Raw genomic sequence first — 27250 nt, forward strand, 5'->3', positions numbered from 1 at the left:
TGTGATTTGCCGACATGAAAAGCAAGGAAGTAGCTTTGGCTTTATTTCTCTTGAGCTTTACTGCTGGAAATTGTTACAAAATTTTATCAATTTTACCAACTCCATTTAAAAGTCATGCATTGATTGGAGATTCTGTTATTAGGCAGCTTGCTAGAGTTGGACATGAAGTTACGTTGATAAGCTGTTTTTATTTGGATGAACCTAATGTGAAGAATGTTGTGGTGGACTTTCCTGATGGTAATTATATTGTTTATGATGAAGATGGATTTTTGGAAGTGAGAGGGATGTAAAGGTGTAAAGAAGTAACAATTTGAAAGTGTTGGGTATCCAAAAACAGTAAATTTTGAAGAAATATAGAGCTAACTAGTGTTATTTTACTACAATTAAATTCACATTTGATCGATTAAGCGACAGACCAGCGTGATTCTGGGAGCAGATTTGGTTTAGATCAAATTCGATGCCGAGTTAAAGTCTTACGCCGTGTAGGGTAGATTTTTGATCGATTAACCGATTTTTGCTATTCAGACTACCATCTTAGAATGAGGTCCGTTGGGCTTGATAGAAATCTGTATCTGCATTTTAAATGCTCAGTCCTCTATGGACTATAGACTCTTCAAAATGAGTTTTCTATTGACTATTTAAGTGAGCTTGCTTAATTCTGTTAGCCTCCTCATAACTAGTCGATCAAATATCGAATCCCAGGTCGACGTGACTCTAAATGTGTGCTAGATTTGGTTTACTTACTTTCTTACTTCGCCCTATTGATGCAGTTCGCATTCTAATTTCCAATAAATTCCGACATAAAAAATGTTACTTTAAGGTGGAACAATAGTGATAAGAAAGTCCAATAAGAAAGTCCAATAGATTTAATGCATCATTAATGCAATATTAATGTCAAAATGTTTACTAAACCCAATCAAATTCCTTTAATTTCCAGCATTCTCAAATCCATTCGAACTTGTCAACCTCAACCCCATCAAATACTTCTTCATCTTACCTCAATTAATTGAAAAATATCTGAACATCATTCTGAACAATCCCGATGTCCAACAATTATTAAAAACTGAATCATTCGATGGTGTAATTGTAGAAATTTTTCAAACCGAGTCACTGTATGGTGAGTATAGAAAATAGCCGAGAGAGAGTAATTGAGTAGCTGTATAAGAAACTGAATAGAACGAATTATCAGTAAAATTAGTCTCAAGGGTGAACTTAAATCGTAGACATGAAAATAATATTTCTGTTAATTTTCGCGATATTTGCTGTGAAAAAGTCACATGCATCAAATATTCTCGCGGTATTTCCGACAGACTTTAAAAGTCATTTCTTTATCGGACGGTCAGTTATTCAGGCATTAGCTGACAAAGGTCACAATATCACAATGATAAGTCCATACAAGTTTGATCACAAAAACATTGAAAATGTCATACTCGATAATCGTGAAGAAGGTCAGGAGCTTATTGTTGAATCTAGTGCAATTTATTTTAATTAATTAATTTATTTCTATACAGTTCAAATAGATGCATTTAAATTCGCTGACTTTACACTTTATAGAAATTTTGTCGTAATGACTCAAGTTATTGAAAAACGTGTCGATTTTCTATTGTCACATCCAAATGTCCAGAAAGTATTAGCTAATGGAACGTTTGATGTTGTTATTGTTGAGATATTCGGCAATGATGCACTTTTTGGTGAGTTGAGGCTATAATATTAATCTTTTATTTCGGTAATCTACTAAGTCATTGACACAATTGATTAATGTAAAATGTCTGTTTAGTGATGAACTTTGTGAACTTTATTTGGAACTAAATCTGTAAAAAGAGAGGAAGGAAGGAAAAAATTAGATTATAGTCATCGGCATTCATCAAAATGTTTTAAATTCACTAGCCCAATCAGTGTATATACAGACGGTTAATCGATGCTGGGTTAAAATCAAATACAGAACCATATCAGAGTCTTGCCGGCTTGCTTCAAGATTTTTGATTGACTAACTGACTTGTACTATTCGGGGTCTTTAGACTGTCATTTAAAATAGACAGAAGGGACAACAGTAGGGTTTTCAATATCGGAATTAAAATTTACTGATCCCGGGATTCCATACTCAAATGTTGCGTTGCTTTCACTGGTCGTATAGATCAATTGTGATCCATGGAGAAAACAAAAGGTTGTCCACCACTGCCGTAGAAGAGCGGGTAACCAATAAATCTTGAAAAAGAGGAGTATTCAGATGATTGTTCCCAATTCATTAGACAGCAGTAAATCAAAATTGTCTTTGCAATTTTTATTGAACTTAATTTTATGTGTCAATTTGCATAATAATTCGAACTTGCCCTCAAATAGTACAAATTGATCAAGAATTCGGTAGTAATATACTATACGATAATAAATCTTCATTACTAATGATTTTGTATTACTTTCTGAGAGCTAGTTGCTTTGAAAAAACACATGCCTTTGGAATGAACAAAAATCTGACTCAAAGCCAATTTAACTCTGGCATGTGATCGAATTTGATCAAATTTGGACTTGAGTCAGACTTATTCTAGCCTGGGTTCTGGTTTTTAATCTCTTTTAAGGTCATGTGGCTTCTGGGTACAGTTAACTTACGATAAGCTATGAGCAATATTTCAGATAATTTGTGACTGTTTTGGTTATTTGAGTTTAATGACCCGATTAACATAAATTGGTTAATTGATCAACAATCCGGACTCAGACCGGCATGTCTCTGACTTGTTCCATGATTTAGTTTAAATCCAGCGAGCCAGAGTCAAGCGAGCATTTTGTCGGATTTTGAATCGTTGAACTAACTTAGATAGCATAGACTAAATATCCTGATATTCAACAAGAACTAACCTATCTATGTATGTAAATCAAGCTAAACATGATGCTTCTGCTTCAAATGTCTATCCTTATTCTGTATCTCTTTAGGATGATGCTGGATGTGATCTTTGGAATCCTTTAAATTTCCTTTGACTTTTCTGGGTTTCTTGCTGTTTTCCTGTTTTTCTGAATATTTTTTGTGACTCTTTTTATGTAATTTTGAATTTTTGTTCGACTTTGTGCCTTTATGCTTTAAATCTTTTGTTTTTGAGCTATTTTTTATTGGTTTTGTACTAATTTTGTGCTGGATCTTTTCCTTTTTTGCTTTTTGATCATGCTTTTTATCACTTTTCACTTCCTGACTTTCCTCACTGTCATCATAATAGTCTGGATCTTTTTGATATGAATTTTCATGCTTCTTACTCTTGTGAGCTTCATCGCCTAACTTCTTGTGATGTTCCTTCTTCTTCTTCTTCTCCCACGAGTAAGTCTTGTCATAACTTTCAACACCTTTATCACCTTTTGTTGACCGGATGTTCGAGTCATACTCCTCGGCACCGTACTTCTTAAAATCATCATCATGACTTGACTGTTTATCACTTGCTGCATGCTTTCCATGCTTTTTTGACTCAATTATATGCGATTCAATTTCATCTTTTGGTTTCTTCTTCTGTGCCTGATTATGGATTGTCACACTTTCCGTATATCCCAATTGCACAATCACAAAACAAATAAAAATAATCCACAGTTTCATGCCTACATAAATAGATAGTCGCGCACTGTCAAACGTCCAAAACTTGTCTGTCCAATTATAGTGAAAAAGAATTGCTTTTTATATCTCACAAGAAATGTTGGTCAATTACTTCTTATTTTCTTTGGTTTTTGTTTTGTGTTACTGCTTTCCGTACTCTATTTAGCGGTCGTAGTTAGGCACACAAAATAAGATCTTACATAAAACATTCACACATGCAATCGCAAAAGAAATTATTTTGGTCTAAAATTGCGAAATTTGCTGTTTTGGATAATGATTTAGTGACTCCCGGGTAAGAAATTATTGTGTCATGTGGACGGTGCTAGATAAAAATTAGAAATGATGATTGCGGGCTTGATTTAATTAAATAACAGATAAAGTTCATTGAACTTGTTATGGAAGCGGAATTCTTGGACGTGTGGATTAGAGTTAAGCTAAGCAGGAGATTCGCGGTTGATGCTTTTCGTAGAAATAAACGAGTATTCAATGAATCATTACGACAAGCGGCCACAAGCATTGGTTTTCATTGGTTATGCTTAATTTGATATGCTCAATTGAAGATGATCTGAAAACAGAGTTGGAATGAATGTAAATATAACCGGCTTCCGCAGATGTTACTTTCCGTAGGTCGCCGGCATCCTTCGGAGCATCTTCCGCAAACTGCCATCTTGACCCTTTTTATATAGTATTACATGATCCAGAGTTGCTAAACAGAAACATGTCAGAGGCAATAACCGTACAAATTCTTGATTGTGTTTTTCTTACAAAACCATACAAATTATCAAACATTATTAAGAATTTGTACGATTTTTGCCTGTAATAGATGCCTACTTTGCATATCTGTCAAGATCAAGTAAAATAGTTCACAACTATTGAAAGTTTGCCGATATCGACAAAAGCCTACAGGAGCCATCTGTACAAGGCGATCACTTCCATAAGGTGGACTGTTAAGCGGAAAGCGCAGCTTTTGCCAACTCTGAAATCGTTAAATATGTTTTTTAATTTTTGTATACTCTGGTAGAAAACTTCTTCGTGGATAAATTTAGCAATACTTTTAGATAACCTGCTACTGGCCGTATAGTTCATCTATGATTCATGACCTCTCTCAGTGGCCGTCTGAAACCTATTTGTGTTATTCGGGAGCAAGGCATTGATTGATACTGAATTTCATCCCTGAGAAATTTCCTTTATTTGGGTGTAAGTTTCTTTTATTCCGGATGAAAGCTTGTCTTTGTATCGGATGAAATAATTTTGAGTGTCAATGCCTTGTTCGGGAGTCAAGCATTGGTTAAAATTGATCCAAATTTAATTGAAATCGTTAAGAAAAGAAGCGAAAATTTTCAAAAAATCATCAAAAATAATAAAGTTGGTGGCTTTTTGAGCTTTAAGATCGATGTTTTGTGGACAGAATAGCCAGGAACAGTGTAATAGTCCACTAAGTATTGTTAAATCGCCCTATACTTGACCAGTATCAATGAAATCAGCTACTAATTTGAGCTAGGGTCTCTTGAAACCTCAGTTTTGTCCATTTCTTGAAACTAAACCAAATTGTTGATATTTAGATCCAACATAATTCCATAGTCATGCCGGTCTTGTGTCGGATTTGAATCGATTATGTAACTTGTCAACGTATGCTATTCGAGAAAATACAATAATATATTTTTAAGCATTTAACAAAACTTTATTTAACAACAGTCACAACATACATTGCAGTAAACTAAATAAATCAGTCAGGAAATTTTCCTATTCTAAACAAACTAATAACAACAAAAAAAAGTCTTAAATTTGTAGAATAAGCTACAAGCTAATACACGTAATAAGGCAAAGCTAATTTAAAAATCTGTATCGAAAGCACGTTCATACTATTCGTGCTGCTCAAAATAATGAGAAACAATATTTTAATAAATTTTTAATGATGATCATTAGCAACAGCCTTTGCTGTTGTAGTTGACTGATCTTCTTTCTTGTTTTGATCATTTTGATTACTCTGTAATTTTATATTTGTGTCAATTGCTGGCTTAACGGTTCTTCTGTTGCCATTTCGACTTCTTTGAACTGCTGCAGGAGTTATTGTTTGTTTTTGTTGTGCTGGTACACTGTGACTTCCATGGCTGTCATCATCATGATCGTCATGATCGTCATGATCATCGTGATTGTCGTGACTGTCATGTCCATCATGTCCATCATGTCCATCATGACCGTCATGTCCATCACTACTTCCTGAGGAGAATCCTGTAAATGAAATTTTGTTAGTTTTTGTCAATTTTAGGACAGATGTCCAACAGCAGGGGCATATTTAGGAGGGGGCTGGGTATGGGTTGGTGATCAAACCCAAATTTCTGGGTATCACTGTGCCTAACAGACAATGAGAACGCTTTTAGGTACCAAAGTGGCATAACTGTACCATTAAAGCATCCTCAGTGTCTATTTGGTCCAATTCCAAAAATCTCCAATTCCATCTAAACCTTGAACTTACCATGCTTAGATCCACCCTCCTTCTCAGCCTTCTTTTCATGTTTCTCCTCATGTTTATGGTGCTTGTTGTTACCGTGCTTATTTTTGTATCCCTTTTGATGCTCATCATGCTGCCCTTTTTCAGCTCCTCCTTTCTTTTTGTGATGATCAGTCTCGAATCCGTCTTCATGATTATGTCCTTCTTTGTGCTTTTCGGCTTCGTCTTTGTGGTGTTTGTTTTGGTTGCCGTGTTTCTGTGGATTTGAGATGTGAATATTATGAATATGTGGATACTATGAGTTATTAGATCATGTTGGGGATGGAATATACAAGAACTAGGGTTGGTTTAATATTTCCTGCATCTAGACAAAAATTACAGGCCTGCCATCATGGACAAACTATAATATATAGACCAAAACTATAGATCTGTGCATTTAAAATGCAGAAAATGCAGGCTTGCGGTTTTTGCCCATGCCATAACAAGAACTAAAATCTTTCAACAATACAGGATTTTCCAAACTGTGTTTCAAGGCACTCCGTGATGGTAAACCACGACCTTATCCGCATCACTGTGTTGCGACATGCAGCTCATGTCATTTTCAAACTCTAGAGTGTCGCAGCACACAGTTTGGTCATCACTGCATAACCTAATATTACAAATCGGTAATTCAATCACAAATCCAGCCTGACTTGAGTTATTTGGTCATCATAGCTTGTCAAACATACCTTATGATTTCCATCCGAATGATTTTCATCATAAAACTTGTGTTCCTTATGATATTCATCCTTATTGATTTTCTTCGAGTAACCTGTAACTTTGGTGCCATTTTTGTGATGCTTTTTATGTCCATTTTTGCCACTTTTCTTCTTCTTTGCTTCCTCATGATGTTCACTGTGTGAGTCAGATTCATCATAGTTGGTCTTCTTGTGTCCACCTTCCTCCTCTTCATGCTTCAAATTGTCATCTTTGTGTTGTGATCCTTTTTCCTTCTTATCCCAGGAATGCTTCTTTTTGTGTCCTTTGCCTGATTTGTGCTTATTGGATGAATAATGATCTTCGTCTTTTTTGGTTCCATCAACTTCCTCATGTGATATTTCATACTTTTTGTGGTAATGTGATGGGGAAGAGTCCATGTCGAAATATTTACTAACTTGTGACTTTGTGTCGCCTTTGGATTTGTGGATTGATCGTGCATATGAAATTGTGATCTGTGCCAGCAGGCAATTGACTAAAAATGTCCAAATTTTCATTTCTGAGCTGTAATTTTTGACTTTAAATTGTTTGAATCACTTGTTGACTAATGAACGCACAAAACTTGTATGATATTCTTAATTTCAATACTTTCTCTTATATATTGCCGAAAAAAAAGTTAGAAAGAGATTATTCAACAGACTTTTCTTTTCATTTCTCCCACATTTCACTTGAATTTTTGGCTGAATGCTTCTTATTTTATGTAAATTATATAAATTATCTCCAAAAAATGTTAATGACCTGTGAAAAAGTCTTGATAGTGTATCCGGGGGGATAACAACAAGGAAATGTTAATGGATTGATAAGAGTATAGAAAAAGACATGAAGTTGTTTTCCCCGTTCAGAAGGATATTCATGTTATGAAATATTTTTGAGAGTAATTTCTACCTGGATACAATATTCTTTACTTGTAGAACAGTGGTGAGCAACCTTATGTTTATCGTGGTATATCTTGGTGGTTAACTTCAACTGAAACCGTTCAACGAATTGCGGTTCATAGCATTTTCCACTAGTGCGCCGTGACACAGAGGTTATCCACCACTGTTGCACAAGCATGTGATCTACAATAACATTCTAAAAGGAGCACTGAAATAAATCAATGAAAATAGTAAATTGACTAGCGTCATAAATAAAACATTCACTAGCGATCGGCAAAATCGTACTCGAACTCTAACAGACAAACAGCATATTTTCGAGTGCTTGCTTAAATAGATTAGATGAGAATGCTTGTGAGCGTTACTTTCATCCTGCTCTGTTCTTAAGACCACACTCTTTTCCCGCTGGAAATATATACGAACCTTATCATAGCCTATGATCTATTTGCTTTAATTTAGTGATCAGGAATACATATTAAAATACTAGATCATGACCCTACCAAACATGATGGATCATTTAAGGCTCGACTGATCTTGAAACTTAAATGATATTTTGCCTTATAACCCTTATGCCGAAGTCACAAGTGTATTTAGCATAAAGTAAAAATCACTCCGATCTGGAGTTAGATTTTTGATAGATGATAACTTCAATAGAATGACGGGAACTAAAACTAAGTGCAGTTATTGCAACTCTATTATAAACCAAAATCTGGTCCAAATCAGAAATTTCATTAATTTCCTGTAAATTTTAAGATATTTTTGGAAAGGTCTAAAATTTTTTGATAAAAGATTGATGATGATTTTCGAAACTAATTCAAACAATTTTCTACATTTCAAGTACTAATGAATGCTCCTTGCATCTAAAAAAATCATGTCTAATTCAACAAGCACAAAAAAAAACCATAATAATTTTCAATTATTAATTAACACAACATTTTTCTTTATTATTTTCATTAATAGACTCTAATTGCCAGTTATAAACTGTATAATGCCTCTTTCGATTTCATTAAGTTTGTAATTATCACAAGCAGATTAATGATGACCACCGTCACCGCCATGTCCGCCTCCATGTCCGCCTCCTGAGCTAAATCCTATATTAAGCAAAAAGAATCAAGTTACAGCTCAAATAGATAAAATCCACAACATACCATGTTCACTTCCGCCATGCTTTCCACCTTTCTTGCCATGCTTTTCATGATGTGAGTGATGCTTGTCAGATCCGTGCTTGTGTTTATATCCTTTGTGAGCTTCATCTTCATGTCCTTTTTCTGAACCTCCCTTCTTCTTGTTGTGGCTTTCCTTGTGTCCTTCTTCGTGATGTCCTCCCTTCTTGTGCTTACCTTCTTCTTCTTTGTGATGTTCATGGTGGTCGCCGTATTTCTAGATGGATGAGGGAAATGGAATTAGGGTTGTGTTAGGGATATGGAAGGAGTTGGTTAGGGATTGGCTGCTAGACAGCTCGATATTGGACAGAGTTGGCAGGACTTTGGGGGGTTTGGAATCCAAAAGTCCAAAAAGGGATCTTACTGGATTCCTGCAGGACCTGAATAGTCCAATTGAGTTCGGACACCAATGTAGGCACTCCCACTTTGGCCTCTTTCAGGACCCGACGCCAATGAAGCCCAAATGAGTTCAGACTCCAATGGAGGCGCCACAACATTGAAGTACTGCCAAATCTAATACAGCAAGCCTTAAACCTGACCACAACTTACCTTATGTTTGCCTTCTTCATGCTTGTCATCATAGAATTTATGTTCCTTATGATATTCATCCTTGTTAGCCTTCTTATGATATCCAGTAGTCTTTGATCCCTTCTTGTGGAACTTCTTGTGTCCATGCTTGCCTTCCTTCTTCTTCTTAGCTTCCTCGTGATGTTCCTTGTGTGAATCAGCTTCATCATAAGTTTCCTTCTTGTGTCCACCTTCTTCCTCATCATGTCCTGAATGTTCATCCTTATGATGTGATCCTTTTTCCTTCTTCTCCCATGACTTCTTCTTTTTATGTCCTTCATCACCTTTATGTCCCTTTTTTGAGAAGTGATCAGCACCGTGTTCCTCGCCACCTGATTCTTCATGTCCTGATTCGTGTCCGGACTCTTCATGTTTGTCTGATGCTGCAAATTCCATGTCATGATCATCATGACTTAATTCTTTGAAATCTTCATGTCCATAGAATGAAAAGGCACTGGAAAGTGCAATCTGCACGAGGACTAAACATGCAAAAATCTGCCAAGCTCTCATTTTTAACTGAAAACCTTAACAATATTTAAATAAAATTGGAATTAAAAGCACTTGTTAACTGTTAGCTGTATCGAACTTGTCTGACAATCAACACAAAAATTTTTCTTTTTATATATCTCGAAAAAGTACTTCTGATTATAGATTTCTCAACATCTTTTTGCTATTTCTTATTTTTTTCATGTTCATGTCCAACAAATACTTTTTTTTTTGTGTTTAATCTTATGCTCGATTATCGATTTGTAAAATAAGCTGTGACCATTCTACACCTAGACACTGATGTAATACATTTTAATCGACAAGCATCAATGACTATCGAGTCTTTGAGTGACGAAATTATTCAATTGACTTTTTTTTTGCTGTAACTTTGGGGGCTGTGCGCTTGTTATGTTGCTTATCACTACTTCCTCAACATGTGTGGCAACAAAAATATTTTGAAATGCCATGAGCCGTATGGGGTTTCAGTCGAGGCTCACCAGGCTTGTAACTGGTCGTCAGGCTTGTCACTGGTCGTCAGTCGAGGCTTGAGGCATAAACACACTCTGACTCCATGTGTAGGAGCCCAAAGGCGTTAGGCTACTAGACAATTAGGCTACTGGCAGAATCTAAGAACACTAGCCAGGAATAGACAGGTTCAACTTCTGTATTAACGCCCTACGATCCACATTGGATCCATACAAACTAATCATCAAAAGCGTGACGTAACAGGTGAACGACCCCTTTAGGTGTTAAAAAAAACCGCAAATTATCAGCTGTTATTGAATAGAAATTGAACGTTGAAATTAAAGCATGAATGAAAGTATAATAGTATGAACTTGAAATGTAACATTGTATGGAAATTATGGATATTATGTTGATGTGTGATTGTGATATAGTTTGAAGTATGTGTTGAAGGGTTTAATGCTTTAATGAATTGCATTTGATTATTGGTGATTCTTAGTGTTTTGTTCATCATTTCGTGTATCCTCTCTGTCATCTCTCATTGTACCCTTAGCATGATTTTCTAAGAGGCAATGAGCTTGCTTTTATGGTGCAGAAAGACCACTAGCAGTCTCTTTGTCTGCTTGGACTGGTCTTTCAGTATGTCCGTCTATCTGTAAGACTATCTATCCCTAACAGACAAAGAGACAGCTTTTAGGTACCTTAGTGACATTTTTGAATCATAAGAGCATGCTCGTTGCCTATTTGGGTATATTTCTAGTCACCTGTTGGTCGGGATTGATAGATATAGCAGAATCCATTAATGTACACTCATATTTTATCTCGATTGGATCATAGTTCCGTTTGATTACATTCATTTTCTGCTAAGATGCATGAAATCATTTATGGAATTGATGGAACCTGTGGATTTATTCATTGAATTCCTAGATTTACTGAATAAAATTTAGGAAAGTCATGGATTATTCATGATATTTTTGCAATCAGTGAGATCTGCGACATAAAAACTGCTTTTGTGCTGCATGAGACTTTCTAGACTTTTTGTTAAGTATCGTTGTTCTCTTATCCACGTCATTTGTCTCTGATGCTGTCTTGTGCTACATTCAAACTTTCAGAACTTCCTTAAATTTTGAAATTCTGTTCATTTTTAAATGCTGATTGTCCGTTAAATTTGAATCTGCCATAATTTGTTCTCTTTTTGAAATTTTTAGAAAGTCTGTCAATATCTTAATGTATTTTATATTTAATTCCAATTTTTCTCAATTTTTCCTAGGTCTCGGCAATCACTTTAACTGCCCAGTCATCGGAGTAACAACATTTGGAGTATCACAATGGACAAATGTAATAGCAAATACCCCAAATCCAACAAGCTACAATCCAAATATTTTCTCACCATACACCGAGCATATGTCATATCTCCAGCGACTCCACAATACCTTCATTTGGTGGATGGAAGATAGTATATGGAACTTCATGAATTATCCAATGCAGAATAGACTTTATGAGAAATATTTGAAGAAGGGTGGACATAGCTTAATGGATGTGATTAAGAATGTTTCACTGATATTGAATAATCAGCATTTTTCGTCAGCATCCATCAAGCCTACAATGCCGAACATCATTGATATTGGTGGAATTACTGTTGATCCAGACGTAAAGCCACTGCCACAAGACATTAAAGAGTTCCTAGACTCAGCAACTGACGGCGCGATCATCTTTTCAATGGGATCAATCATCCGTGCTGTTCAATGGCCAGAACACAAGCGCGAAGCTTTCATTAAAGCTTTTGGAAAAATAAAGGAAAGAGTCTTGTGGAAGTACGAAAATGACACGCTGCCAAACAAGCCTGACAATGTCATGATCAGCAAATGGATTCCACAACGAGACATCCTGGCACATCCAAATGTCAAGCTATTCATCACACATGGTGGACTGTTAGGTACAACAGAAGCAAATTATGAAGGAGTTCCAATGCTTGCAATTCCAATTTTTGGTGATCAAAAAATGAACATGAAAATGGCACGCGACAAAGGCTTCACATTTATCCTTGATTTTGATAATTTAAGTGAAACAACAGTCACGGCAGCACTTAAAAGAGCTTTGGAAGATGATCAGATACGGATTAAAGCTAAGGAACATTCAAGGCTGACCAAAGACCGTCCAATGACACCTCAGGAATTAGTTGTGTATTGGGTCGAGTATGTGATAAGACATAAAGGTGCTCATCACTTAAAAGCTGCAGCAAGGGAGTTAAACTACGTGGAACTGTACAACATTGATGTTTACGTGACATACATTGCCTTAATTTTACTCATTATTTATGCTAAATATGCTTTAATAAAATATCTTTTAAGTCTGTTGATGCCGAAACAAATCAAACAGAAAAGTCAGTGAAATCTTATCAGGATCTTATCACTAATGTTACCCCACCTTAATCCCTTACCGATAAATGAAATTTTTTTGATAAAATACAATAAAAATATTCAGTTCTAAGCATAAAATCGAACAGAAATGAAGACTTTTAGTTTATTTCTAATTTTAATTTTATGCACGAATTATTCAACATGTTATCAAATTCTTGGCATACTTCCGTTTGAGACTAAATCACATTTTGCGATTGGCGAGTCTATTATGAAAGCTTTAGCTGAATTTTTTCATAATGTTACGGTTGTTTCACCTTATCCGCAAAATCAAGAGTTGCACTTTTTTAAAGATGTGAGCATTGCTAGTGAAGAATGGGATGGTGAATATGTGGAAGGTATGTAAATTGAATAGGATTGATATTAGGGATTAGTTGATATCAAAGTCGACTCGAACGGAATTATGTGGACTATTCTGAACATAATACGAATCTACTTCAACCTCAAGGTATTATTAAGTGATCAGCACTAAATATTGAGGATTTAAACTAGTGTTGTCCAATCAGTGTGCCGTGGCACACTAATGTGTCGCCGAAATTCCTCTACATAAGACTCAAAACTCTAGATTTTTCTCCACAGCTACACAAATGATAATGGTTTCGACGCCAATATTTCAAAGCTTTGTCACTCCTTTTTTAAGGCTCCGTCACGAACTCATCTATCAAAGTCAAACTGACAACATATTCTCTTGTTTACAAATTTTGTGTAGATAGAATCTATATTGTAATGCAGTGGTGGGCAACCTTCAATTTTAGCGGCACATCTTAGTAGTAGCACTCGAATGAAACCACATATTACATATGGTTCATGGCATTTCCGAAGCTTTTTGCCGGCACACTAGTATTTTTAGACCCAAAGGGTTCCAACCACTGCTCTAACGCTACCGGCTCTAGGAACAGAATTGTGTCTAGACCAGATTCAACAATTTAATCTTTTATTTTCAGCTGAAGTTCCAAGTATCTTAAACTTAGAGAAACCAGAAATAGTTCCGAGTCTCAAATTTTTGTACCAATCTGGAGAAGACACAGTCAACTATGTAATGTCACATCCAAAAGTTATTGAATTGATAGACAGTGGAAGAACTTTCAATGCGTGCATTATTGAAAATACACATTTTGAGGCTTTACAGGTAAGTAATTAGACAAAAATGCTAGGGTTTGTTAAAAGTAGATGCACAGGCCTGCATAGATGCAAAAATTTCAGGCCCGCGCCTCTGGATACATATCTAGAACAGTAGAAAATGCAAACTTGCAGTTTTTTGGCAAAACCTGAAAAAATCAAAGAATTTTAATCAGGCAGAATGAATGTTAAGCTATGAGGCTGTTCACTTATTGTGGTTTATGGTCGCAAAATATGGTCGCATATTGCTGTCTGTTTTAAACAACAAAAATTTCAAGAATTCTGTTGCAAAAAGTTAATTAATTTGTAACGTAACAAATGAACGGTCCCTAATCAATCATGTTCTGTGTTTCAAGAGTTCGATGGAAAACTATTGGCTTACTTACTTACTTCGATGGCCGCACTTTGCGATCCATGACCTCCTTCAGATGTCACCAGAAACTGACCCTATCGTTGGACTCCGCCTGCTAATTTCCAATAATAAATGCAATATTGTCTCTGTCAACAGCTTCCTTCGATGAAAACTACCGACCTGAATTCCTTGCATTTTAGATGCTTATGCCTGCAGTTTTTGAGTGAACCTAATTTGTTTGTTAAGAAATAATTCAAATTTCTTCATATAATTTCAGGGATTAGCAGAAGTTTTTGAATGCATTTTGATTACTTACACAACATATCCTTCCGTTTATCTGCTTGATCGTATGACATCAAAGTAAGTATCCTCTTAATCAGTGTTGGCCAAACTTATATGTGCACCGGTACACCTTGGTGGCAAGCCTTGACTGAAGTCACACACGGCATGCTGTTCATGGCATTTTCAAAAAAATTGCCTGTACGATAGAGTGCCGTGGCTTAGAGTTTAGGCAACACTGTTCTAAAATTACAGGAGCATGTCTTCTAACAGCATTTACATCTCTTTCAGCATTTCACCAACATCCTACGTACCAAATTCATTCCTCGAATACACCTACAAAATGAACTTCCATGAAAGATTCATGAACACATTCAATACGCTACTCGAAAGAATTTTTTATGAATTTTATCACCTTCCAAATCAGCGTCGACTTTATCAAAAGTATTTCCCAAATGCTCAACGGTCATTTGATGATGTCTATAAGAATTCATCCTTAATATTTGTGAATGACAATCCAATAATTTCATCACCACGTCCATTAATACCCAATATGGTCAACATTGGTGGAATCCACGTAAAACAGCCAGATCCACTAAGTGCAAAGCTGCAAAAATTCCTAGACAATGCAAAGGATGGAGTCGTGGTATTCACAATGGGTTCGAATATTCCAGGCACTGAATGGAATGAGCAACAACGTGAAGCTTTTGTGAATGCTTTTGGGAAGTTGAAGCAAAAAGTTTTATGGAAATTTGAAGAGGAACTGCCAAATAAGCCAAAAAATGTCAAGACAATGAAGTGGCTACCACAAAAGGACATCCTGGCACATCCAAATGTCAAGCTGTTCATCACTCACGGTGGACTTTTAGGAACTTTTGAAGCAACAATTTTTGGAGTTCCAATTTTAGGAATTCCAATATTTGGTGATCAAAGGATGAATGTCGCGAATGCAATTCTACATGGAAATGGCTTGAAACTTGATGCTGCAGACATAACAGAAGAAACAGTCACGGAAGCTTTAAATGAGCTTTTAGGCAACCCAAAATATTCTGAAAATGCACAGCACTTATCAAGCCTGTACAAAGATCGGACAATCCCAGCGAAAATGCAAGTTGTTTACTGGACGGAATACGTAATTAGACATAAAGGAGCACCACATTTAAAAGTTGATGCTAATCATCTAAATTTAGTGCAATTATACTCAATTGATGTTTATTGCAGCTTTGCAGTCATTATCGCAGCTATAATTTACTTAAATTATCTTTTGAGTGTAGTCGTTTGTCGGAAATTATTTAGTAGCAAAGTCGTAAAAGTGAAGAAGCAATAAAGAAAGTTCAATGAATTGTTATCAGGAAATAATAAAAAGTTGTGCAAGGTCGGAGTAGGCAGAGAGAAGATTGAGGATTATCATTTTTAAATATGGAGTGTCAATTGATTTTTGTCAGTCAATGACCAGCAGTTTGTGTCGATTGGTGTCGATTTGCTTTTTATTGCAGTCCCAACTAATTCTGAACCTTTAAACCAGTCCCAAAGGTATTCACAAAGGTACTGGTACCTCACCGTATTAACGGTAAGATGTAAAGTTGTCCTGATGTCTCCATGATGGCTGATCTCGACCCATTTTTATGGTACATGATCCACAAATGTGGTTCCCATTGTGCTTCTCGGGCAAAGTAGCCAAAAATTTTACTTTTCTTTATCTTCCACCCTGACGGAACAATCGAGGAAATTTCGGTTTTTTTACAGCAATAATTCAAGCAAATCTAAATGTCTCGCACAGAAAGCGACTAAGGAGCAGATATGTAGGCAGATTATAGCTAGGAGGGAATAAACATACAATCTGCGAATGCAGAACTTTTGCATCGTTACTAACACAATATTTCCATGAGCTCTTTGATAGCTTAAGAGTCAAAAGTCGGTATTGAAAACACAACACAAAATCATCCATCCAGTTTCTGTTCCCTTGATCATGATTTATCACGATCTGTAAAGTTACAAATGACCTTCAATACATAAACACAAATATTAATATCTATAATTGTATAATTCTAGCTTACAATACTAGTTGTATTTTACTCAGCTGATTCCCACAATTATTATCAAGTTTGCTTTATTTGCTTTATTTGTGTTTGTCTCATCACACTCAAGTGTATAGACAGAGTTGGTGTCTATTGATTGTGTATCAGACAATCTCATAAAGACGATCCATTTTAAAAGATACCTGAATTAGGATTTATTACAGCAAATTTAGGCCTAGTTTTCGCCTTAGCCCAGGCACCTGGATGTCCCCGGATACACCCATATTATGGGGACACGGGTTAAAATGGATCATCCTCACTTTTTTGGAGAAAATGCGTCATTTTGCTGGATTTTTCGATGAAAAATGGAATTTTGAGCCCTAAAATTTTTGCGGATGGAAAAAGGGAGCTAGGAGGGACAACATACAGCTATGGTCAATATGCTAAGTTCAATATACAGTTATAAACAGCCATATACCTTCCAAAAGCCACTAATCTCCCAACTCTGGCATCAATAAACAAAACAAATTACAGTAGTTGATTCTATAGCCTACATACATGCGAATCATCATCACAACACGCTTTAATGCTGACATAATCTCAATTAACTTATCAACAAATACAAATGAAAGTGAAATTCCTGATTTTTCTGTACACAGTATTCAATAGAACGTCGTTCGATCATGAAGCTTCTCTCGGTACTAGCTTTATTTTATTCCTGCTTAAGTCTGACGGATGGACTTAAAATATTAGGCGTCCTGCCATTTCCAAGTAGATCACATTGGATGATTGGACATGAAATTATAAAATCATTAGTTGATGCTGGACATGAAGCTACTGTTCTTACAGCATATCCATCGAAAAGTCCAATTAGAAATTATGAGGAAATTGACATTTCTGAGATTGTAAGGACGTTTGAGAAAGGTTTGTAGAGCTTGATATGGAAGTTATTAAAATATCCAAATAATTGTTGGTTCCTTTACTTATCAGAACAGAATGTTGATCCTTTTGCACTTAGAAAGCTGCCATTAATCGCTGGAATTCCATTTCTTCATTTTATGGGAAGTAAATTTGCAACAGCCGTGTTTGAGAATCAAAATGTCGTAGAGTTATTAAAAAGGAAGGAAAAGTACGATATTTGCTTTTTGGAAACATTCCATGCAAATGCTATTTCGGTGAGTAGCTAGTAATGCTAATAAAAAGTTTGGGAATGCTGCAAAAAACTCATAATTTGGTATAGAATTGAATGGAATTTGAATTGATTTGAGTTTGTCCTTTGAATGGGATTATTCCCTATAAAACAGTCATTACTGTGCTGTCAGGGCACTTCCACGACTTGTTGTGAACGCGTTTGTTTCATTAATTATGTCAGATCTGTAAAGTACAATTGAACTCAAAGAAACAAAAGAAATTGAATCAGATTCCGATATTCTCATGTGCTGCTCTTATGCTCATGTGCTTCATGCCCAGCACGTAGCACATGGTCCAAGCTTGAAAACTCGAACGGCGAACTGGCAAAAGAGTTTTGACCATTTGACCTTTGACCTTTAATTGAACACATGCCTTTTGGCACGTTAAGCCAACACTCTACCATTTAAGCCTTTAATGACATTTATCACCTCATTAAGGTAGAAATAAAATCACAAAAATTTTCAAATTATCATGACATGAGTTTGGGTTCAAATCATTTTACAGCCATATATGGAACATCTGATTAGATGAAGAATTTCAAAACAAATTGACGATAAAGAAGGGTGACTGTACTTTGCAGTACTTGACATTTGCTGTACTTTTGTCAAGACTTACTTACTTTACTTACTTCTCTGGCTGGAAAGATTAATTGCAATCCATGGCCATCGTCATCGATAACGTTTCCTGTCCATCGAAGCCTGTTCAATTTGACTCGCTTTATAATATCAGCGTCTCTAAAAAGCCGATACACTTTTATGTTGCTCCTGCTCTTGAATAAGTCTTCTTCCTTCATAGGGCCAAAAATGACTCTGAGAATCTACCTCTCGAAGGCACCAATAAACTGTTCATCCGCAGCGATTTTCCAAGACACTGCTGAGAATTAGGGTTTCCCAAACTTATGGTTTTGAGAAAATCTCTAGGCTGAGAAAGCGAGATGTCTTGGTCTCGTTAAGGGACCGTTCACTTATTACGTAACGCTCTTATGGGAATGATAGAGGAAAATTTCAACCCACGAAACCAACGTCTCAAAAAAATTAATGGTCACCCTATCAAAAATGATGAAAATTGATAAAAAGTTTTGAAATTGTGTCTGAAAAGATAAATAAGTTTATCACACATTTTGGCCAGTGCCGTACATTCAAAAAAATCATTGTCATTTTCAATTATGTTGAGCCATATTTAAGTGATACTCAGTATCTACGCCACTGATATCAATAACACTTAACACACATAAAAATCAGTAGACTTTAAGTTTTCGTACCGAAATGAAGCTAGTCAATTTTTTAATAATATTTTCTACATTTTACTACAATGTTTGTGGACTTAAAATCTTAGCAGTTATACCAGTCGGTAGTACATCACATTGGCTTATTGGTCATGAAATTGTTAAATCGTTAGTTGAGGCTGGTCATGAGGCTACAGTGCTGTCACCTTATCCACTTAAAGAGAAAATTAGGAATTATGAAGAAATTGATATTTCGGATATTGTGAAGCATTTTGAAAAGAGTAAGATATGACTGGTTTTGGGGGTCGTTCGTAAATTACGTAACGCACGAAAGTAGGAAGGAAATTTCCAAAATTGGAAGGAGGAGAGCCTCAAAAAATCAATTTTTCACGTTACGTTACGTAATTGGTGAACGATCCCTTATTTCCAGACCTCGATGTCGACTTGAACTTGTATGGAGTCATGTGGACTCAGCCATACAAATTCCAAGTCACCATCGAGTTCTGCTTACTTCTCCAAACTCAATTCTAATCAAATTTTCCCCCATCAGATAAAAAGTTCAATCCATTCAAGATGGCAAAATTACCAAAAATTCTTGGAATTCCATTTCTTCATAATATTGGCAATGAGGTGACCCAAGTGCTGATGGAAAATGAAAATGTTCGAAATTTTCTTAAAACGAGAGAAAAGTTTGACATTTGTTTAATGGAAACATTCCACTTTAATGCTGTTTCTGTGAGTTTTTGTTTTATTAAGTATGAAGTACATGTGCAGTCATGAATGAATTATGGGAAGGAATTGGTTGGGGGGAAAGAAGGGGATTGTGGGTTTTGTGCAAAATAGGTACAAGGCAGTTAGTTCCACTCGAACATTAAACTTAAATCATCAACATACTTACTTACTTACTTACTGGAACCATGCTCCGACTTGGAGCCTAGGTTATTACAAAAGGCCTTCCATCTGACTCTGTTACTGGCCACATCACAAAGCTTGTATAAATTCTCTGTTTTGACATCTAATTGACATTCCCGCATTACTGTTCTACGCCAAGTTGCCTTTGGAGCACCTGGGCGTCTCTTTCCTTGTGGATTCCATCCAAGCGCGGTGAAACAGGTTTGTGTTTCAATCCCATTTACGACACATTCTCTAGTGTTTCGTTTTCGTAGCGTGTGTCCTATCCATCCATACTTTCGTTTGAGGACTTCCCGATTAATGTCTTCCTGGCCAGCTCTTTGCAGCAGTACTTGGTTTGACGGCCAATCAAGTGGATCACCAGTCCACCATACTCTGAATATATGTCTATAGCAGCGATTCACAAAAACCCGTAACTTTTGTTGTATGTTTGTAGTTACAAGCCACGTCTCGCATCCATAAAGCAGCACCGACTTGACACATGCATTAAAGATCTTCATCTTCAGTGACTTGCATATGAAAATCCACCATCATAAGCAAGTCACTGAAATCATCAACATACAGTAGCGTGCAAAAGTTTAGAGACGGCTCTTTATTTTTGGAATTTTGGATAAAAAATATACTTAAACTTATCCAAATGAGCTGAAATTTCGCCAGTTTGTACAGCTTTTAATGTAATTCATAATAACAAAACCATTTGTACTATAATTAAGCCATTTAAAAAACACCGTTAACTTTTCAAAATTCTCAAAGTGCAAAAGTTTAGAGACGATCACTTTTTGATAAAATATTTCTGTTAATACATGTTTAACATAACTTTTAATGATCATAATTTATGATTTTTATGTTTAGCTTTATATTTATGCAAAAAAAGGATTCGAAAACACGTGTTTTCATTACTTTTTTTGAATTTCAAAATGGCGGCCATTGTTTAAAGGTTTTAATCAAATATTTAATTAAATCTAAGCTGATTTAATATGATTTTAACTGTATCGTATTGTATTTCTATTAAACTTTCCAAATATGTATAGTTTATTATGGTAAAAATGCGTTTAAGATATAAATTTAAACAAAATCCTTCGTTCCATGCAAGTTTTCTCATACAACACAACACATCATTGGAGAAAACTATTTAACTAATGCCTAACTATTTACTATTCTGGTATCATTTTGTAGGATTTTGTTTATACTTTTACTTTGATAAGCTTTTAGATTTTTAAAACTAGTGTCTATCAAGATAAAAGTGCAAGTCAGTTTGTTTCTCTATAGACTTTTTAATATGAAAATAACTTTTTTGAAAAATTGACTAAATCTGTCGAAATATTTTACAAAATTGAATAATAATGCAGTTTTTGGTTGCATAAGTTTATTGTAAAACAAAAACCAGCATTGGTTTAGCATAAAAAGATAATTTTTGGAATTTTATTTTTCTATGGTTCGAGATCACGAACTGAGCTACAGTTTCACCAGTTATTTCTTGTTGGATACTGGTTTTAAAAATCTAAAAGCTTATCAAAGTAAAAGTATAAACAAAATCCTACAAAATGATACCAGAATAGTAAATAGTTAGGCATTAGTTAAATAGTTTTCTCCAATGATGTGTTGTGTTGTATGAGAAAACTTGCATGGAACGAAGGATTTTGTTTAAATTTATATCTTAAACGCATTTTTACCATAATAAACTATACATATTTGGAAAGTTTAATAGAAATACAATACGATACAGTTAAAATCATATTAAATCAGCTTAGATTTAATTAAATATTTGATTAAAACCTTTAAACAATGGCCGCCATTTTGAAATTCAAAAAAAGTAATGAAAACACGTGTTTTCGAATCCTTTTTTTGCATAAATATAATGCTAAACATAAAAATCATAAATTATGATCATTAAAAGTTATGTTAAACATGTATTAACAGAAATATTTTATCAAAAAGTGATCGTCTCTAAACTTTTGCACTTTGAGAATTTTGAAAAGTTAACGGTGTTTTTTAAATGGCTTAATTATAGTACAAATGGTTTTGTTATTATGAATTACATTAAAAGCTGTACAAACTGGCGAAATTTCAGCTCATTTGGATAAGTTTAAGTATATTTTTTATCCGAAATTCCAAAAATAAAGAGCCGTCTCTAAACTTTTGCACGCTACTGTATATCTTATCATTACTTCCTTATAGGGAATATTTGATCACTTTGATTGCATCTACATCCCATACACAAGTTCATCAGTATTACAATGGGCTGATGTTATGACTTCTAAGTATGATTCTCAAATTTGGTTCCTTTAAACCTTAAAAATTCACATTTACTATTCAATCTTCTCCAACAGCTTATCACCATCATCATATGTCGTCACTCCAATCCTTCCATTAGCCGGTAAATTGAACTTTGCCGGTCGATTTTGGAACACACTTTACATCCAGATAGAAAATCTTCTTTACTACTCTTACCATAAGCCAAGTCAACGAAAGCTGTACAATAAATATTTCCCAAATGCTAAACGAAGCTACGACGAGATGATCAATGGAGTTCCTTTAATATTTTTGAGTAGCCACAACAGTGTGACTGGTGGTCGACCATACTTACCAAATATGATTGAAATCGGTGGAATTCACATTCCTAAAAAGAAGGAATTGCCAAAAGACATTCAAGAATTTTTGGATTCAGCTACTGATGGTGCTGTTGTGTTCACAATGGGATCTATTGTCAAGGCACAAGAGTTTCCAGAGCACATTCGTGTAGCATTTACAAGAGCATTTGGAAAAATTAAGCAGAAGGTTTTGTGGAAGTACGAAAATGAGACATTGCCAAATAAGCCTGATAACTTGATGATCAGTCCATGGATTCCACAACGTGATATTCTTGCACATCCAAATGTCAAGTTGTTCATCAGTCATGGAGGGTATTTAGGAACAACGGAAGCAACTAAGGAGGGTGTTCCAATATTGGGAATGCCTATGTACGGAGATCAAGGAGTAAGTATTGATCAGAACTTAAATTCGACTCGGATTTTGGATGTTAAAGTCGACTCAAGTCAACTTGACTCCATACAAAGTCTGAGTGAACTTCAAGCTCTGATATTGACGGCTATGCTCCTTATACTCAATAATAACGACCATTCCTTTCAATTCTAGCGAAACATAGCCGAAATTGCACACCAAGAACGTGGACTGTTGCTTGACATCGACGACATCACTGAAGAAACAATCCTCAATTCACTGACTGAACTTCTCAATAATCCAAAATACAAAAAGAATGCAGAAGAAGTAGCACAAAGATTCAACGATCGAGTTATGACACCACAACAGGAAGTTGTCTATTGGACAGAATATGTAGCAAGACATAAAGGTGCACCATTCTTGAGAGCAGCTGGATGTGACTTGAGTGCAATTGAATTTTATTCACTTGATGTTTATGGATTGATGCTTGCTATTCTACTTGTGGGTTTCTATATTAAAATTAAGATTTTGAAATTGATTTTTAGGAAGTTGACTGGAAAGTCTGGAAAGAAACAGAAGACAAATTGATGAATTAGTACTATAGAAAGTAATAGCCAAGCTGTTTGGCCAATAAAAATAGATTTTGATTTTTTTAAATAAATTAAATAAATTATTCATTAATTCAAATACAATATCAATTTTATGATGCTTATTTGTCAAACCCGAGTAGCACAAACCGGGCAATCGATCAAATATCCACCTCCAGGTCAGTGTGACTCTGACTTGGTGCCATATTCGACTTTTTTTGTCTTCTTCTATCTGCAGCCAACGTCGACTTTGGATGACTACCGATGATTGCTGATATTCGACGGGCGGACTTCGGCTCTGTTCGATTTATATTCGGCTTAGATAGGCTGTTCATAAAGTCAGCTAAGCATTTGGTGCTGGTAATTGGCCTAGGACAGTCAGCGATAGAGACATTTTTAGACGCCGGTCTTTGAAGGGAGTCGAACTCAAACACTCATAATATAGTGATACAGTTTGGTCTGTTGTATCAATATCACGGCCACAGCAGCCTTACTCTCGCTCTGCCAGATTTGACTCTACATAGCTCGATACTTGAGATTTCACTTTGCCCTGTAACCACAGTTCCATAATTTACAGTTCTGATAAGCAAATTAACTGTGCATTATGATTATTCTCCTATCGGTCAAGTGTCACTTTGCACTAAATTCTTATCTCATTCTCATACCCAAAGCACGTTTACGAGAAATTAAATAACATCTATACAACATATATGTATATGATATGATCCCACCCATACATCCACAACTCAAAGATAATTAAACTCACACAATGATGCTCTGCTTCATATTACCTAACCATTCTCACGAGACCTTCAAAAAAAGCATTCTCTCAGTCACAAACAAATCATCGCACAGAAATGAACTTTGTGAATTTTTTCATTCTGCTGCTTTGCTCGCTGTTCATTAAAGCTGATGGACTTAAAATTTTAGGCGTTTTACCGGTCGCTAGTAAATCACATTGGGTGATTGGACATGAAGTTATTAAATCATTAGTCGATGCTGGACATGAAGCTACAGTTCTTACACCGTTCCCGCTCAAGGATAAAATTAGGAATTATGAAGAAATTGACATTTCGGAAATGACAAAATTTTTTGATTTTGGTGAGAAATTAAGTTGATTATTTTGGGCACCTAGCTTAGTAAGCATGATAAGTGGTTGGTGGAATACACAGCATTTTGTGGATATTTCGTGCTGAAAAAGATGAGAATCATTAATAAGTTCTCATGTGTAGATGACTTAGTGAATATTGACCTTGAAATATGTTTCATACATTATGTGGAATGACTTTTGATTTTTATTTATCGGTAATTGATTGTATCGTTTTGGAAGTGCTACCTTGTTGTTTTAGGCCGGTGTAACTGCGTGATGGTGTCAGATTTGAACTGAATCTGGCATTAAGTTAGGTTCAAGTCGGCATTGAACCAGGATTTTTGGATTGACTATAAGAGTTTGTTTTGTCTTACTTGCTGCCTTTTTGAAGACGATAGATTTCCAACTCTGCACATTGCATGTCCCAGGATATATCAAATACAATGTATCTAACCACAATCTGCATGTCCAACCCAGCGAAAAAGAACCGAAATTCAACTTTGACTTTTCCCTGGAATTGAACCCAGGTCGTTAGGATTGGTAGGCCGGCACTCTAACCACTACACCACTGCTGCTTATTCACTGCCCTTGACTGATCAACCAATTAGTGCTTTTCATGATTAATAGGAATGGGTGGCCTGTATTACCGGGTTTGCTTATAGCAAAATAGCACTGCGATCATCGATCTGTTGTAATATCCCCTATGCATCTACTTTACAAGAAGCACTCTACACATATCATCTAAAAACCAACCATCAGATTCATCATCTAAATCCCCATTCTAACAACAAAACCTAATTTTTCATTTATTCTTTGAAACAGAGAAGAAGATGGACATGTTCAAGATATCCAAATATCCGAAATTTTTCTCAATTCCACTAATTCAAATCAGAGGATATCAAATTGCTGAACAAGTGTTGCAAATAGAAGCTGTTCAAAATCTCATGAAGAGGAAGGAAAAATATGATATTTGCTTTTTGGAAGTGTTTAATCTTCATGCACTGACTGTAAGTTGGATTTTAATTGTAAGTTGGCTTTAAAGCAGTGATTGGCATCCTGTGAGCCGCGGCGTACAAGTGCGCCCCCAAAAATGCCATGAACCCCATTTCATGTGCGGTAACGGTCGAGGTTTACTATCAAGGTGCCTACTGATGCTTTAAGGCTTAGTAATGTTGAAGTAACTACTCAAATTATCCATATGTTTGCCAATTACAATCCCGAACAGCACAATGTGCTCGTTAAGGCATCGCTTGTTCACCGTAGTAACGGTAAGCGATGCTGCCTTGACGGTACCGTTACATCTGATTTTGTTAAATTTTTACATCAAAAAAAGCAATTTGTCCCGTTGTGCTGCTCGGGATAGTGACTAAAATAATTTTTTAAAAGCCTGGATTAACACTCATGATAAAAAAATTGATATCAACTGTTATGTTTCCAAATTTGGCAAATTAATTGATTAGTTGTCAATGTTTTCAAATGTCACTTCATGTTAGTTAGATAAGGAAGTATACATACATGAGCAATGACTCTGCCTTTTAATGCAGTGTCTAGATCAGCAGATCTGGGCAACCTGTGTGCCGCCAAAAATTCTTGGATATGCCATATACCCTATGCCGTGTTGCTAATTTTACCAATTATATTTTAAGGGACTATTTGACCACTTCGACTGCATCTACATACCATACACAAGTTCAACGGTTCCACAATGGGCAGATTTCCTAACATCAAAGTAAGTATCCTGATCGGCACAAGTTATTTATGGAAGTCAGATGTCAGCAACAAGTTCCGTTGACATGAAAATTGCCATTGCTATATGACATGCACTTAACATCCATGAATATTTTGTGCCGATCGGATTTTTCACAAAATAATCTAAAACTAACAATACTTCCATTTTAAGTCAATCACCAACATCATACGTCTCACTTCCATTCCTTCCATATTCCGGCAAAATGAATTTTGGTGAGCGATTCTGGAACACTCTTTATGCCTTGCTGGAAAAAACAGCCGTCCACGTTCTTGCCCTACCAAAGCACAATCAAATTTACAAAAAATATTTCCCAAATGCCAAAAAGTCAATGCACGAGATGATCACATGTCCAGCATTCCTATTCTCAAGTAGTCATGTTAGTGTCACTGGTGGTCAGCCATCATTGCCTAATACAGCTGAAATTGGTGGAATTCACATTAAGAAGAGCAAGCCATTACCAAAGGATATCCAAGATTATTTAGATAATGCAATCGATGGCGCCGTTGTATTCACAATGGGATCTATAGTCAAAGCTAAGAACTTCCCAGAAGATATTCGTGAAGCTTTTGTTCGAGCTTTTGAACGAATTAAGCAGAAAGTCTTGTGGAAATATGAGAATGAGACTTTGCCTAACAAGCCAGACAATGTGATGATCAGTCCATGGATCCCACAACGTGACATCATGACACATCCAAATGTGAAGTTGTTTATTAGTCATGGAGGATATTTGGGTAGTACGGAAGCTGTTTCTGAGGGTATTCCAATTCTTGGACTTCCTATGTATGGTGATCAAGGGGTAAGTCTGATAAGGTTGAATTTGGGTTCGTCCACAGCTGTGTCCAAGGCATGCAGCCTTTGATGGACTATACAATTTAGCCCCAAATGCATACTTGCAGTTCTTGGCTTAGCTGATTATTGAATACTAACTTTCCAAATCTCTATCCAGCGTAACTTAGCTGACGCAATTGCTCAAGAAAGAGGCCTAGCACTCAACGTCCATGAAGCTACTGAGGAAGACATCTTCAATGCCTTAACTGAAATCCT

The 27250-nt window shown here is 35.8% G+C and overlaps 4 protein-coding genes across 5 annotated transcripts; 3 read left to right on the forward strand and 1 right to left on the reverse strand.

Annotated features, from left to right (window-relative positions):
* The first annotated feature begins 14 nt into the window (after positions 1 to 14).
* LOC139097126 (UDP-glucosyltransferase 2-like) lies at positions 15 to 15888 on the forward strand. The gene is made up of 7 exons (XM_070648895.1): positions 15 to 237; positions 938 to 1117; positions 11597 to 12609; positions 12823 to 13081; positions 13688 to 13872; positions 14492 to 14574; positions 14785 to 15888. The coding sequence occupies exons 1-7, from the start codon at positions 15 to 17 to the stop codon at positions 15818 to 15820; spliced, it is 2979 nt and encodes a 992-aa protein (XP_070504996.1). The 3' UTR covers positions 15821 to 15888.
* LOC139097109 (sarcoplasmic reticulum histidine-rich calcium-binding protein-like) lies at positions 8640 to 9888 on the reverse strand. Its single transcript, XM_070648877.1, has 3 exons — positions 9361 to 9888; positions 8797 to 9028; positions 8640 to 8739 (listed from the first exon to the last, which is right to left on the reverse strand). Exons 1-3 carry the CDS (start codon positions 9886 to 9888, stop codon positions 8681 to 8683), a joined length of 819 nt encoding a protein of 272 aa, XP_070504978.1. The 3' UTR covers positions 8640 to 8680.
* Positions 15889 to 17189: 1301 nt separating the features above from the next.
* Positions 17190 to 23473, forward strand: LOC139097097 (UDP-glycosyltransferase UGT5-like). Of its 2 annotated transcripts, none has more exons than XM_070648864.1 (5): positions 17190 to 17435; positions 17502 to 17686; positions 22018 to 22100; positions 22170 to 22815; positions 22975 to 23473. In XM_070648864.1, the coding sequence occupies exons 1-5, from the start codon at positions 17195 to 17197 to the stop codon at positions 23365 to 23367; spliced, it is 1548 nt and encodes a 515-aa protein (XP_070504965.1). In that variant the 5' UTR covers positions 17190 to 17194; the 3' UTR covers positions 23368 to 23473. The 2 variants fall into 2 exon arrangements, with proteins under 2 accessions (XP_070504965.1, XP_070504964.1); XM_070648863.1 differs by lacking the exons at positions 17190 to 17435; positions 17502 to 17686 and adding exons at positions 18598 to 19208; positions 19478 to 19662.
* A 738-nt stretch (positions 23474 to 24211) lies between these two features.
* LOC139097127 (UDP-glycosyltransferase UGT5-like) lies at positions 24212 to 27246 on the forward strand (the record flags this gene model as incomplete). The annotated part of the gene is made up of 5 exons (XM_070648896.1): positions 24212 to 24467; positions 25279 to 25463; positions 26103 to 26185; positions 26357 to 27002; positions 27153 to 27246. Coding segments are annotated over exons 1-5 (1252 nt in total), but the record flags the coding sequence as incomplete, so codon positions are not given.
* Between the last annotated feature and the right edge of the window lie 4 nt (positions 27247 to 27250).

The sequence above is a fragment of the Chironomus tepperi genome, unplaced genomic scaffold, assembly GCF_022539635.2.
Source record: "Chironomus tepperi strain 1889 unplaced genomic scaffold, CSIRO-AGI_Ctep_v1 contig_414, whole genome shotgun sequence".
NCBI lineage: Eukaryota > Metazoa > Arthropoda > Insecta > Diptera > Chironomidae > Chironomus > Chironomus tepperi.

Bases quoted from the DNA above. Each gene is read 5' to 3' on its own strand.
- LOC139097126 (XM_070648895.1), top strand. From the start codon at position 15: ATGAAAAGCAAGGAAGTAGCTTTGGCTTTATTTCTCTTGAGCTTTACT. The intron at 13,082-13,687 runs GTATGTAAATTG...TTTTATTTTCAG, and splicing joins GGATGGTGAATATGTGGAAG to CTGAAGTTCCAAGTATCTTA. The intron at 13,873-14,491 runs GTAAGTAATTAG...ATATAATTTCAG, and splicing joins CACATTTTGAGGCTTTACAG to GGATTAGCAGAAGTTTTTGA.
- LOC139097109 (XM_070648877.1), bottom strand. From the start codon at position 9,888: ATGAGAGCTTGGCAGATTTTTGCATGTTTAGTCCTCGTGCAGATTGCA. The intron at 9,029-9,360 runs GTAAGTTGTGGT...TCATCCATCTAG, and splicing joins ATGAAGAAGGCAAACATAAG to AAATACGGCGACCACCATGA. The intron at 8,740-8,796 runs GTATGTTGTGGA...TGCTTAATATAG, and splicing joins GCATGGCGGAAGTGAACATG to GATTTAGCTCAGGAGGCGGA.
- LOC139097097 (XM_070648864.1), top strand. From the start codon at position 17,195: ATGAAGCTTCTCTCGGTACTAGCTTTATTTTATTCCTGCTTAAGTCTG. The intron at 22,101-22,169 runs GTATGATTCTCA...CTTCTCCAACAG, and splicing joins GCTGATGTTATGACTTCTAA to CTTATCACCATCATCATATG. The intron at 22,816-22,974 runs GTAAGTATTGAT...TTTCAATTCTAG, and splicing joins CTATGTACGGAGATCAAGGA to CGAAACATAGCCGAAATTGC.